This window comes from Ochotona princeps, chromosome 22 (assembly GCF_030435755.1).
Source record: "Ochotona princeps isolate mOchPri1 chromosome 22, mOchPri1.hap1, whole genome shotgun sequence".
Classification (NCBI taxonomy): Eukaryota; Metazoa; Chordata; class Mammalia; order Lagomorpha; family Ochotonidae; genus Ochotona; species Ochotona princeps.
This window is the reverse complement of record NC_080853.1, coordinates 18866421-18880812: the sequence shown is the minus strand read 5'-3', so window position 1 is coordinate 18880812 and position 14392 is coordinate 18866421. Positions and strand designations below refer to the sequence as shown.

Below are 14392 nucleotides of genomic sequence, written 5' to 3'. Positions count from 1 at the left end.
GAGGAGAGACAGAGAGGAATGTCTTCTGTCTGATGGTTCACTCCCCAAGTGAGCGCAACGGCTGGAGCTGAGCCAATCCGAAGCCAGGAGCCAAGAGCCCTTCCAGGTCTCCCACGCGGGTGCAGAGTCCCAAAGCTTTGGGCCATGCTCCACTTCTGTCCCAGGCCACAGGCAGGGAGCTGGATGGGAAGCATGGCTGCCGGGATTGAAACTGGCGACCATATGGGATCCTGGGGTGTGCAAGGCGAGGACTTTAACCACTGTGCTATTGTGCCGGGCCCGATTCTGGCGCTTTTAAGGCGAGGACTTTCGCTGCTAGGCCCAGGAAGCTTTTTTGTCAAAATGTAACTTGAAAGAGCCACAGAGATCTTGTACTTGGGGATTGGATTCCCAATTCCTGTACCAGCCAGGGTTGTTGGAGCTAGAAACTCCGGCTGTGTGTCTCCTGTGGCCATGAGGAACCCTTGTCCATGGTCTCTATTGGGCCCTGGAGCTGGGAAAATGATGGTGTCAGTCATCAGCTTCTCACAGCATCAGCTCCAGCACAAAGCTGCTTTGCTCCTCTGTGCCCTCAGGGAAGGCAAGTCTTCTGTTTTCATCAGGATCCCACATTTTTCTGTGAACAGGTGGCACGCAGGGTCAGTGGTGGTGACAGCAGAAGTAGCATGGCTCATGTCTCACTTGCTTAATGTGGATTTTCTTTCAGGATGGGAAGGAGTTTGGAATAGGAGACCTCGTGTGGGGCAAGATCAAGGGCTTCTCCTGGTGGCCAGCTATGGTAGTGTCCTGGAAGAGCACCTCGAAGCGCCAGGCCATGTCCGGCATGCGATGGGTACAGTGGTTTGGCGATGGCAAATTCTCAGAGGTGAGTCTGCTTTCACAGGTCAGGCAGAACACTTAATGCATGATGCGTAAGATTGCAGGATAAGTCAGGTTAAGGCCTACACTCAGAAGGCCAGATGCAAGGTAAGCAAGCCAGGAAGGGTGAGGACAGATGTGGGAACAGAGGTCCTACCGGTGTAACTGCTGGTATGTTCTGGAATTTGCCGTTTGTCCCATGGGAAAGTGTATGGACAGGCTTCTCTCCCTAAGAGACTAGAAGCAGATGCTTGCTTTGACCAGCAGAGGGAGCAGAACGTGTTCCTCCATGCACACCCACTCCGTGAGGTGAAGCCTTTAATTCTTGGGAAGTGGGAGATGATTTCTGTAGCCAGATACCAGTGACCTCATTCTTGTCTAGGTTTCTGCGGATAAGCTCGTCGCATTGGGATTGTTCAGCCAGCACTTCAATCTTGCGACTTTCAATAAGCTGGTTTCCTATAGGAAGGCCATGTTCCAGGCTCTTGAGGTACTTGAGGGGGGAAGAGAAAAGGATGACCCAATACATTTTTAAATAGGAGAAGTAAGAAAGTTCTAAAAAGCCAGACTGGCCATGTTATGGTCACAGATAATAAAGTTCTAAAAAGCCAGACTGGCCATGTTATGGTCACAGATAATAAAGTTCTAAAAAGCCAGACTGGCCATGTTATGGTCACAGATGGTTCAGAAGGGGAGGAGTAGCAGTGGGGAATGGAGTCAAGTATGCTGGAGGATACTTTTTGGAAGCTGGTTCTAGAACCTTCCCAGGACTCCTGCAGTTTGTAGGTCAGTGAGGAAGGATGAGTAATGGGGAACCCACCCTCCTTCCGGAAGTGATGTTGAGGGACCACGAAGACACCCTCATGAAAGAGGCCTGCTTATTACTCCCTCACAGCAACCCACCAAATATTGTTCTGGGCCAGATTGTATTTCTGTAGGAGTTCCTTCTAAGGCAGAGGTTGGGGATTTCAGGGACAGCATCCACTGTGGATGAAGTAGGGAGGGCATTCCAAGTGGTTTGCCCCAGGAGCCTGTGTGAGGCATCCTTCCTGTCCCTGCAGTGTCCCCCGGCCTTTTGCCCAGCTCCCAGCTGGTATGTCCCTGCACATACCAGCAGCCTAGGACAGCTGGCTGCCTATGAAAGGGCCCAGTGTGCAGGCCTGAGCTGGGAGAATCCCAGGGCGGGCCCAGCCTGCGTCCCCTGCCTGTTCTCATCACAGGTTCTCTGCCTATCCCTTTTGGCAGAAAGCCAGGGTCCGTGCTGGCAAGACCTTTTCCACCAGCCCCGGGGACTCTCTGGAGGACCAGCTGAAGCCCATGTTGGAGTGGGCCCACGGGGGATTCAAGCCCACTGGTGAGGAAGGCCTCAAGCCTGACAACAGCAAGCAACCAGGTGAGACACAAGGCCTGGGTAGGGAGGGAGAAGACCATGGCAGGCAGTGGTGTCCCTTGGTGCTAGCAGCTGGCTCAGCCCTGCAAAACAGCCCCCCTCTCCCCCCCCCCCCCCACCTAAGGTTCTGCAGAGGCAATCTCAGGGCCTTAGCTGACTGGCTTCTCTACTGTCACTTTTCTTGTTAGGGATGAACTTTCTCCCAAAAAGGAGCATCCAGCAAATTGCTGGCAATTAGCTGCTGCCTAGGGCCATAATGGGACAATGGCAGCAGGAAGAAGCCCTGTTGACATTCTAATCAAAGCCCTCTTTCCCTGCCTCTCTTGCTACCTTGGAACTGCTGCATTGAGAATGTATTACAGCTTGTGCATTTATGTGTTTTATTTTTTGTTTTGTTTCCCCCAAAAAAGTGGTTAATAAGTCGAAGGTGCGCCGTTCAGGCAATAGGAGCTTAGAAGCACGGAGACACGGTATTCCCACCTGCCCTTGCCCCTTCTCTTTCCTTCACTGGAGATTTCTTGATGATACTGAGGTCACCTGGGAAAAATCAAGTTCTACCTGAACCCAGCCCGAATCCCCTCACACCCTGCCCCCAAACACCTCCCCTCTGTTTGCACTGTTGGGTGTGCACCCTTCTGCTTTTCTCTGCACTTGTTATGAGCTACTTTCTACCTTGTCGCAATGTTAATTCTATAGATGTAATTTTTGTTGGTATGAGATTTTATTTCATTAGTAGTTCACTCCCCAAATGAGCTGCTACAGCTACAGCTGAGCTGATCCAAAGCCAGGAGCCAGGAGCTTCTAGGTCTCCTGTGTGGGTGCTGGATCACAATGCTTTGGGCCATCCTCTGCTGCCTTCTTAGGCCATAATTGGGGAGGTCGAAGGGAAGTAGAATAGCTGGTATATGGAATGGTGCCTATATCTGATCCCGGTGCATGTAAGTCGAGGACATTAGTCACTAGGCTATCGTGCTTGGCCCTAAGTCAACTTCTATGAGCATTTTTGACGATCAGTTTCATAGATTCTGGTTGCGTGACCAGTATCCTGGTTCCCTTATATAAGCATGGTTCGCACGGCAGGATGTGCATTGGCCTGGAAGCATTTACTCTGCACATAGATGATGAGAAAGTCCGTAAGCAAAAGGCCTGGATCCAGAGGAGGGGGATGTGAAATAGCTTGTGTGTTAGTTACCCATCTTGACCCTATACAACCAATGTGGACTCCCCTAGCCATAGTAGTGCCCAGGAATCACATGGTCCTGTCCTGGATCAGCCTCAATCCAAGCCATGTGTGCCATCTGCTCATCTTTCGTAGAGAGTAAGAGTCGGAGACGGACAGCTGATGACTCCACGGCCTCAGACTATTGCCCCCCGCCCAAGCGCCTCAAGACCAATTGTTACAACAATGGCAAGGATCGGGGAGAGGAGGACCAGACCCGAGGTGACTTTGGGAGAAGGAGAGGGCTGCAAGGCCTGACCTCAGATGTGGGTATTGCTCACTCATCTCAGACCTTCTCTTTTTTCCAAACAGAACAAATGGCTGCAGATGTGACCAACAACAAGGGCAGCCTGGAAGGTAGAGTTCGGTTCTCCTTGCTTGTGGGTAACCCCAGCCTTGGGCCTTAACTCTAGGCTTGTATGTCATTGCTTGCTAGCCTTACCTAGATGCTACAGTTTATAGAAATGATACTGATTATTGCAGTATGATAAGGAAATAGGCTGGGTTCCTTTGGCCATGGGGAACCCCAGACTTGAGAGGAAGATAGGGGGGCACCTGTGCCTTGTGGAAGATGTGCAGGGCCAGCCGTTTGGTGACTGCAGGCATTCACCATTGACTGCTCTGTCTGCTTGACAAGCTAGACTAGAAAACCCCAGGCACGGCTAGTGGCTAATATCTGTGCTCGACACATTCCTCACTCTGTTGTCCTTCAGTCGGAGATGAGGCAGTCCTGGGGAGGGGAATTCCTGCCCGTGACCAGTAAACCTTGGGGACACTATCCCATTTCAGGCAATAAATCTGCAAGGTCCAAGTCACAAACTGCTCTGTTTTGTGTTTTCTGTTCCTGCTTAGTCTATCTAGAGACTGTATTTAGTTTGTGAGTGACGGAAAGCTTGATACCTTTACTAGTTCACTGTGTTGTTCCCCAAGTACTTGGCTGAATCCTGGAGCCATGGGTGTTATCTGTGTGTTCCACATGGGTGACAAGTGCACAACACTTAGCTTCCCTACTTAGCTTAACTCCTTGCCTGTTGTGAAGAGCTTGGTATAACAATTGGGCAGAAGTAGACCCTAGGCACCCTTCCAGAGAATGTGGGTAACCAAGTCTGTGATGTCAGCGGAAGTCCAGTCACTACAGCAGCTGACAAGTGGGAAGCCCCTCCCAGGCTCCCACATGCCATGAGCTGGAGGAGTGTCTGTGCTCTGAGCTGAGCCTCTGGCCTTCCTACTTGGTAGGCCAATCCCTGGCCGGAACAGCATCTCCTTGTCAGTATACTGAGACCTGCTTTTGTAATTTCTGAAATGAGGATCCTGAAAATATGGTGGAGTGCCCAGAGTGTGAATCCCAGAGCACAGCTTCCTTGGCACACAACTGCAGTGGATGCTGAACAGCTGCTATTAAGGCAGAGCTGCGCCATGGCCAACCCCCTGTCTTTCTTGCAGACAGCTGCTTGTCCTGCGGAAGAAAGAACCCTGTGTCCTTCCACCCGCTGTTTGAGGGTGGTCTCTGCCAGATTTGCCGGGTGAGTCCTCCTGTACCCTCAGTGGCCCTGGCTGCGGTCCCCACTTCTGTGCTTCCCTGGCACAGAGGAAGTGTGCAGGCAATCCTGCAGCCCTGGAAATAGCATCCCCCTGCCTCTCCAAGGGGGAGGACAATGCATCAAAGCTCATCCACAGCAGCACACACTTGCTGCTGCCAGTTCCCTGAAAACACCACTGGGCCACAAGTGTGTAGCTTTGAGGCCGTGTTATAGGGTGTACAGCCAGCAAACAGCAGGACCAAGCTGGCCCTGGTCTCCAGTTTCACCAACATTTCTGTCTGGCTTCCAGGATCGCTTCCTTGAGCTATTCTACATGTACGATGACGATGGCTATCAGTCCTACTGCACCGTGTGCTGTGAGGGCCGCGAGCTGCTACTGTGCAGCAACACGAGCTGCTGTCGGTGAGCTCAGGGCCCCAGCTGTTCACTGGGTGGTTACTGCTTATGCAAGGCAGCTGCTGTGCTGGTCGGGTTCCCCTGGCATGTGGACTGCGAGTTTAACAGTGGAGGTCAGGCACAGGGTGATGCTGCCGAGGCTGGGGTTCTGAGAGTTTTCAAACAGCGCAGCACCATTATAGTGCTATGACATGGTGATGGTGACAGGCAAAGCTCAGGTAAAGTGCCAGATCGCCTAAAATGGAAGGGATCCAGAGGCTGACATGGCGACTTTGAGAGAAATATGGGTGTGAGATGACTTATTACTGGCACCCAAAGGATAGTTGCCTGGTTGATACAGCTCCTCCTTCCTCCTGGGTACAGGTGCTTCTGTGTGGAGTGTCTGGAGGTGCTGGTGGGAACTGGCACGGCAGCGGATGCCAAGTTGCAAGAGCCCTGGAGCTGCTACATGTGCCTCCCACAGCGGTGCCATGGCGTCCTGCGCCGGCGGAAGGACTGGAACATGCGTCTACAGACATTCTTCACCAGCGACATGGGGCACGAATATGTGAGTTGCAGGGCTGTAGCCACTTGGGGTACACACTTAGGCCAGAGTGATGGACATCTTGTGCCTTTGGAAGGGTTCTAATACTTCCAGAGGTCCTGATGAAGTACGTTCTGTGTAGTTGGTAGAGCTAAGGAGACAAGGCAATGGATAAGGTGGCCATGCTTGCCCCAGTTTCACAGCCCACATTGGGGTTTGAGGCTTGGAAGGAACAACTCTCTAAACAGATCAGGGTGGGGCTGATCTCTGAACGTGCTCATGTTACCTCCTCAACCTCCTTCTTGTACCTACCAGGAAGCCCCCAAGCTGTACCCTGCAATTCCTGCAGCCAAGCGGCGGCCTATTCGAGTCCTGTCCTTGTTTGATGGCATTGCAACAGGTGAGTTCGCAGGGGCTTCAACTAACTGTAACCTGGTAAGAGGCTAAGCAAGGGAGCCTGCGGGCCCATTCCAGGTGCCCCACCAGATGCCAGGGACTACCTGCGTCAGCCGTTTCTCAGAAAACCCACCAAGTCTCTGAACTCTACATCATCTCATCTGACTCCCATTCTTGGTCATTTTTTTTATAGTATTGTGTCACTTGCCTGTTGCATTGGACCCATGTAGCATTAGAGTTCAGCCACAAACACTGTGCCCCTTGTTCCCTTCCCTTCCATGGTCCATTGTAGAGGAATACCTTCCTGGCAGCCAGCCCAGGAACTGCTAGAAGTTGCTGCTGCCCAAGCAGGTCTTTCTGGCTGTCCACAGGGTACTTGGTCCTCAAGGAGCTGGGCATCAAGGTGGAGAAGTACATCGCTTCGGAGGTGTGTGAGGAATCCATTGCCGTCGGAACTGTTAAGCATGAGGGAATTATCAAATATGTGAATGACGTCAGGAACATCACCAAGAAAAATGTGAGTGCTCTGTCCCTGCCACTGCCCAGCCCTCCGCCCTACTTCCCAGCTATTGCATGAGAGGCTTTCAGGGGCCGAGCGGAGGATTTGAAGCATGATATCACCTGGCTTTCTGATCAGTCTTCCCGCCTGCACCTAAACTTTTTTTCCCCCACAGATTGAGGAGTGGGGCCCCTTCGACTTGGTGATTGGTGGGAGTCCGTGCAACGATCTCTCCAATGTGAATCCTGCCCGGAAAGGCCTGTATGGTGAGCAGCCTCTTCCTTGCCCCCAGGCATCATGTGGACTGAGTGTGCAATGCCAGGTTGCACTGCTGGCTTCTCTGACCTTACTGGTGCCTTAGCCTATGGGCATTGTCTGTCCCTTTGTCAATCAAACCACAGAGAAAGCTCCTGGCTGCCTGTGTCCTGGCATGGCTGGCCCAGTTAGAGACATGGTAATAAGGCATTAGCCCTATGCTCGGTAGCGTCCCTGGGTGCACATTTGCTGCAGGCAATAGGGACAGTGTTTGTAAAAGGCTTGAAGGAACCCAGTTCTGCTATCTTTTGTGGACACAGAGGGCACAGGCCGCCTCTTCTTTGAATTCTACCACCTGCTGAATTACACGCGGCCTAAGGAGGGGGACGACCGGCCATTCTTCTGGATGTTTGAGAATGTTGTAGCCATGAAGGTTGGCGACAAGAGGGACATCTCGAGATTCCTCGAGGTGAGGGGTTGGAAGAACCTGTCGAGTGGCTTTTCCTGCTGGTAATGTGTGTGTGTGTGTGTGTGTGTGTGTGTGTGTGTGTGTGTGTGTTTTGGGATCCCTCCCTTTCACTTTCTCTTCTGTCCTGTTTGTCGTCTGTCCCCTGCTCCACTTCCATGAGTCAGTACTGCTGATGGCTTTCCATAGAGCAACTAAGGCTCGTTGCAGTAAGGTTTATTCATGAATGTTCTGAAACTACAAATTAGGGGAAAATCCAGTTTAGCATTTTATGTTAAAATACTGCTGTAAGTACTTAAAAAGCTTACTTTCTGTCCCCTGAAAGAGATGGCTGCACAACTATGTGTTGAATGTCCACATCTTGCATACTACTGCATGACCACAATCAACCTGGCTTGCCAGATTTTGTTCAAAGCTGAAATGTGGTGTTTCATAGCCAGTGTGCACCAGCATGCATCATTTCCTGCTCTGATAAACACCTGGGTGAAAATATGGGACCCTCCACCTAACAGCTCTCTCTTCCCACAGTGCAATCCAGTAATGATTGATGCCATCAAAGTATCTGCTGCTCACAGGGCCCGATACTTCTGGGGCAACCTACCTGGGATGAACAGGTAATGTGGCTCTCAAGGGAAAGGCATGTTACATGAGTAAATGAAGACAAGAATTCTGGCATTCCATCTGCACCCCTGGACTATTGTTAGGAAATAGCTCTTATTCTGAATGTTGCAGATGAGCCTGGTTTTACAGCTTCCATGTGTTCAGCATCAACACTGACTGATCCCAGCTGCTGTAGGCTGCTATAGACAGGATGCCCATTGAGAAATGCCATATGGTGCAGGGGGGCTTTCCCAGACCAGCAGTGCCCAGCCACCAAGTGTAGCTTGCACGTAGCTGCTTTCATTCACCTTCTAACTCATATAGCAAAGGCAGATTGGGCTCATTTGTTCAAGGCTTAGGGAGCAATTAACACATACTGATTAAGATGCAAAGTGGGAGAGTTGTGATATCTGTGACATGCAAATGAGTTAAGCTTAAAAATATTCTCCTTTAGGGAGTAACTATAGGAAGTTGTCCTACATAGCAGCAGTGTAGGCAGAGGTGAGAGGGTCCTTGAATAGCCCGGAGTGTTTCTTGGATGCATTTTTTACTGACTGAGATAGGCAAAAGGTACCGTGTCCATATTTGGAATGAAATTGTTTATTACCTCAGCATCGAAGTTTCTGCCATGTAGTTCTTCAGGTATTTCCGTGGTGAACATATTCATGCCTGCTGATGGAGGGGGCGGTAAGGAAGGCAAATGATTTCAGGTTGGCGGGAGCACAGACGTGAGGGAAGCCCAGGTCTGCAGCAGGTTGGAAGTGGAGCAGAGGCTTGAGTCCCAGCAGCACATTCCAGGCACTGGGGCATCCACTCCAGCCGCGTTAGAGGCAGTGGCAGTGGAAGGCGGACAACAGACAATGGCAGCGACACTGTGTAGGGTCTCTTCAATGTGATACCATGTAGGTTAACTTTAAACAAAGGGCTATGTGACATCCACTGATTCACTATCCAAATGGCACCAATAGCATGATATGAACCAGGCTGAATCCAGGATCTCAGAAATGCATGTGTGTCTAATAGATGAGTGGCAGGGCCCAGACACCTTCACAGGTGGATCGGAAGCAGATACCTCATCCTGTGGCCCCCATTTGGCACAGGAGGCTTTGGGCAGCTGGAGTTTCAATGGCTGATGTATTGTAATGGGTGAGATCAAGCCTGATTCGGGTTTTGGGCAACCTTGCACTTGGCAGGAGGGTTTGGAACTCAACAACAGCATTTACTGAGCTGAGTATGAGATGAAATGAAGTATGCTGCTTAACAAGGCCTGGGCTGAGCCTTGTGTCAAGTCTGGGGACACTACCCAAATCTAGGGGTTGTAGGTCTATGCTGTGTCCTTGTACCCTGTTACCTACAATGGCCTTAGGTTCTCAGAAGGGATTCCCATGGGGATAATGGCTTTTGAAATTGGGAAACCTGCCAGATGAAAGGAAGGAAGGAACTATCTTTGTGTGATTCCTCAGCAACTGGTGGACACAGATGCTATCTTGTGCCTTGAGTGAGGTCTCTGCACACACTGCAGTTCCTGTGGTCATCTGTGAATTTATTCTTGTGCTGCTTGGTGCTATGCTGTTCATCCCTGTCCCTCACCCGCCTCAAGCATCTGCTTGCCTCTACATATACAAAAGTGGTTTTAGGGGGAAAGTTTGAAAGGGTAGTTTGTTTTCCACCTGAGCCTCCTGCTGCGAAGCCCTAGGGGTCCTGACTCAAAGCCAGCATGAAAGCCCCTGGGGTAGCCAGACTGTGACTGCTGGGATCCTCACATGGCTGCCAGTTCATTGCCAGGGTCACTCCTTGTAGCATTGGCCCTTGTTGCTTTCCTCTGTGAGGCCCCTTTGTAGATAGCAGAGAGTAATGGGTTTTGGCTGTTCCCAGGCCTGTGATAGCATCCAAGAACGATAAGCTCGAGCTGCAGGACTGCTTGGAATTCAATAGGATAGCGAAGGTAAGCTCCTTTCACGTCCGCTCTCTGGCACCGCACGCCCCTGCGGACTTGGGATAACCTTGGTGGTGTTCACTCTCCTTCCTCCTCCTTGGTGCTGGCTTTCTTTCCCCCACGCTTGTACTATCTCATCTTCAAGCACAGAGCATAGGAAAGCAAATGCTAATCACTGTGGGAAAGGCCGCTGGGCTGCCCAGTGGCCAGGGCTGGATACAAAGGGACACAATTTTTGCTGATGATTGCTGTCCCTGTTGAGTCACAGTCTTAAAATGACTTCCTTGGATCTAAGGCTCAATGCTAAGATCCCCTCTGATCTTTCTCTGTGTCTGCACACGTATTTTCCCCCTTTGACTTAATCTCACTTAATCAGTAACTGCTTTCTTCTCGGCACCCACATGATCTCATTCGGTCATATTTCTCCCTGAGGCTTGGTCACTTCTTGATTGTGGGAAGCACCTCTGAATCTGCTTTTCCAGTGTCCTCTGTGACCCCTCCTTCCTGAGGTGCTTGCTTTTGAGGTCCAGCTCCACCCGAAACCCCTTCCTCCTGTGCTCACTTCATGTCATTTTGTTCTCCAGTTAAAGAAAGTACAGACAATAACCACCAAGTCGAACTCGATCAGACAGGGGAAAAACCAACTTTTCCCTGTTGTCATGAATGGCAAAGAAGATGTTTTGTGGTGCACTGAGCTCGAAAGGTGAGCAAGGCTGCACAAGAGGGAATGCCTGTGGGTGGCCGCTTGCCCTCACTTTTATTGGTTTTATTGCTTATTCCATGTGGTGGGACTGGGTGCTTTAGAGCTACTAAATTCCTACTGGAAATGGTGAGGTGAGGGAGGCAGCACATAAGATCTGTATCCTAAATCTAGCTGCCTGAGTTGTTGGCATAGCCAGGAATCCAGCAGCCTGGCTATGCCACACCCCGCCACCTGCTTCTGCTAAGGCAGATCCAGTGGAGAATGCAGATTGCTGGGCTCCTGTCACCCATACTGGGCTTTGGCTTCCCTAATCATCCTTGACGAGCATGTAGGATGAGGGTAGCTGGCCTTGTCCCTCCAAAGGGAATGAATTGAAGAATGAAGTCTGTGCCAGGGTCAGAGGGCTGAGACAGCAGAAGCTGAGGCCTCAAGTCACTGACATGTCACTTCCTGTCCCGACGTGCCAGGACAGGAAATGAACGAGGAACCCATCCAGAAAGTTCTGCAGACATGCTCTTTCTTGAGAGCATTCTTTTGCCAAAGTGCTCTGCTTATAGCCTTTTCCCAGGTCTGTGTTTTCTCACTTTGAATGCATTTGAATAACTTGATCTGCTTTCCTATCAGCAGCTGACTCTTGCGTGTTCAGTTGCTTTGCCACTGTTTTTGTTCTGCTTCTTATGTTCAAGGCTGAATTTTTCTCTACACCTTGCATTCCAAACACTTGAGTGCATTCCGAAGACTTGATATCATTTTATTTCATTTTCTGTCATTTTCTTTTTTTTTTTTTAAAGATTTATTCATTTTATTACAGCCAGATATACAGAGAGGAGGAGAGACAGAGAGGAAGATCTTCCGTCCGATGATTCACTCCCCAAGTGAGCCGCGACGGGCCGGTGCACGCCGATCCGAAGCCCGGAACCTGGAACCTCTTCCAGGTCTCCCACGCGGGTGCAGGGTCCCAAGGCATTGGGCCGTCCTCAACTGCTTTCCCAGGCCACAAGCAGGGAGCTGGATGGGAAGTGGAGCTGCCGGGATTAGAACCGGCACCCATATGGGATCCCGGGGCTTTCAAAGCGAGGACTTTAGCCGCTAGGCCACACCGCCGGGCCCTGTCAAAGTATTTTCTGACTAATAACCTCATAGATGACTGACCATTTAAACTCAAGGTTGTGATGGTGTCTGTATTTTGTGGACCATCTGGGAGATGGCGAGGTGGATTTGTGTGACAATGTGTAGTGTGACAGATGTCACGATGCTAACATGAGGCACAGCAGGTGCAGGCAGGCTGAGGTGCTGACCTTGCACATGATTTGGAGTTGCATGTCACTGCCCCATTGTGTTTACTATCGTTGATAAACCTGGAAGCTTCTTTGACTTTCTCACCAAGCCTGTTGTGGTATTTGCCTGCAGGCTTGCGTGGACCTTCCTTGCATGGAATTTGAAGAGGGGACCTCAACCTGGCATCCCTCGGTTCCCTCCCCTATAGATAGGGCTACAGGTCGATGATGGGTCTGGCCTGTTTCTGTGGGTGACACTATACCTCAACGAGAAGATAGAAGCCAAGACTGGCCAGCCATCCATGGATTCATCATGTCCATCTGGGACTGGAGCACAGGGCAGTGCTGGCCAGAATGCAAAGGTGTGCTAGAGGGGGGAGCTCCTGACTGCATTCTTCTTGTCTCACTCCCCCCCCAGGATCTTCGGTTTTCCCGTACACTACACGGACGTGTCCAATATGGGCCGTGGAGCCCGCCAGAAGCTGCTCGGGAGGTCCTGGAGTGTGCCTGTCATCCGACACCTCTTCGCCCCACTGAAGGACTACTTTGCCTGTGAATAGTCCCCTCCCAGGCCTGTTGGGCCCTAGGGTGTGCCAAGCCAGGACCAGGAGAAGTCATTCCTGACCCCAGGCACCCCCAGGCTCTGCCCTTGCTCAGCTCAGCTGGGTGGGGTCTCACCCAAGGACCTCTGAGCCAACTGACCCTGTCTCTTACAGGAGGATCTTATGGTGCCACCTCCTTGTGCACAACTCAGACCTGGTTGCTAAAAGCAGCCAAACACGGTGCTCATTTTTTACTTCCCAACCTTAAACAAGAAAAACTTGAAGTAGGTAGAAAGATGACATTTCTCCCTCATCTTGGGATACTGCTCAGAGAAATGGCTAAGATACCAAAATCATCACGCCAGCAGCTTTCCAGTACTCGGGTTGCTGCTGGCAAATCATCCAAAAGACAGCTATGATAAAAGGAATAAAAAAATGCCTGCCCCTCCAGGGTATAGGAGTGTGCAGCTGTAGACATGTAGTGAAGGGACTTTTAAGGGCCCGCGATGTTTTTTCTAGGGCTAGTGGGAGTGGGATGGATGTGTACGTTCTGGAATTTTATGTGGCACATAACACTTGCAAGGCCCAGCAAGCTCTGGAGGCTGCTGATGGAGCCTTTAGTATTTCCCACAATGATGATGTCAACAGGGATGATGTCATCGTCACTTTCAGGGCTGTTTTTCTCCCCCACAGATCCAAGGGCCTGGGCCACCCTTATCTCTAGATCCTTCCGGGTTAAGTGTAGGAGAAGCCTCAGGGGAAGTTTATTTAGGAAGGTGTGGGCTTTGTTCCCTTATTATGTAGCCAAGTCCAGCTGTCCCCTTCTTCCCATGTGAGAAGCGTGGAGGAGGGACCTTTGGTAAGACCCCCATCTCCAGAAGATGCCCCCTCCCCAACACAGGTGCAAGCCGCCATTCCCCCCAACCCCAGTAGGATTTCTTGACTACTAACTCGGTTATCATTTTATCAGTTTCTCCTTCATCTAAGAGATGACTGGGGAAATTGCAATAGAAGCTTATTCCTCCGCCCCCCCCCCCCCGCAGGTTTTAAAATCCTTTTTTATTCCAAGTTTTTAGGGGGAACAGGCGGCCAAGTCAAGCAAGCTGCATTTCAGAAATGCTGTTTTGTAATGGTTTTTAACACCTTTTACTCTTCTTACCGGTGCTATTTTGTAGAATATCCAACAACTTTGTGACAAATTTTGTGGGGCTTTTTATACATCTTTTTTTAAAATCTCAAACTTCTATTTTTATGTTTCAACATTTTCTTTAAGATTTTGTTTTATAACTGGAGCCATGGAACAAGTATGGGGTGCCTTGTTTCAACAGTTTTTGCTGATTTCTGGGCTTGAAGATGACGATGCCTAGAGTTTAAGTTCAATTAAAATCAGTATTTCGCTAAATGACAGTCTGGTGTTCCTTTTATTCTTATACTGATGGGTCAGCAGGAGCGAGAGGGTGTGACTTGGGTACAAAGGTTGTTGGGGGAAGACCCATGGGAATCCAGGCATTTGGTGAATTTGGGGTTGGACATGGTACTGCAGGGAGAGCTTGGGATTCCAGTTGCAGAAGCATAGGGAAATAAGCCCTCGGGATCTTTGTGTGCTTTTCTGGGTTCTCGGATTCCCTGGGAGCTTCCTAGTGTTGGTGGGACACTGGGATTTTAGTGGAGGGTGGTTTCTTTGCCCTGACTGAAATTTACCTGTGGTCATGACCATGTACTGACCATGTGGCTAACTAAACCTGATCTCCCCTGTCCCTTTGCAAGAGTTTTTGGCCAGGGAAAAGGGGC

At 50.4% G+C, this 14392-nt stretch overlaps 1 protein-coding gene across 5 annotated transcripts in view; it reads left to right on the top strand.

The window, feature by feature from the left end:
* The window catches only part of DNMT3B (DNA methyltransferase 3 beta), a 32946-nt gene extending 19329 nt beyond the window's left edge, over positions 1-13617 (top strand). For 3 of the 5 annotated variants that reach the window (XM_058679617.1, XM_058679618.1, XM_004585721.2), the window contains 16 exons: positions 707-865; positions 1241-1348; positions 2104-2251; positions 3564-3689; positions 3780-3824; positions 4911-4990; positions 5298-5410; positions 5768-5951; positions 6243-6327; positions 6695-6840; positions 6998-7088; positions 7398-7546; positions 8072-8157; positions 10019-10088; positions 10664-10782; positions 12478-13617. In XM_058679617.1, the coding sequence (XP_058535600.1) occupies positions 707-865; positions 1241-1348; positions 2104-2251; positions 3564-3689; positions 3780-3824; positions 4911-4990; positions 5298-5410; positions 5768-5951; positions 6243-6327; positions 6695-6840; positions 6998-7088; positions 7398-7546; positions 8072-8157; positions 10019-10088; positions 10664-10782; positions 12478-12619 (1851 nt within the window). In that variant the 3' untranslated portion in view covers positions 12620-13617. The remainder of the gene's footprint in view (positions 1-706; positions 866-1240; positions 1349-2103; positions 2252-3563; positions 3690-3779; positions 3825-4910; positions 4991-5297; positions 5411-5767; positions 5952-6242; positions 6328-6694; positions 6841-6997; positions 7089-7397; positions 7547-8071; positions 8158-10018; positions 10089-10663; positions 10783-12477) is intronic. The other 2 variants (XM_058679620.1, XM_058679619.1) reach the window with 1 other exon arrangement.
* Positions 13618-14392: the final 775 nt, after the last annotated feature.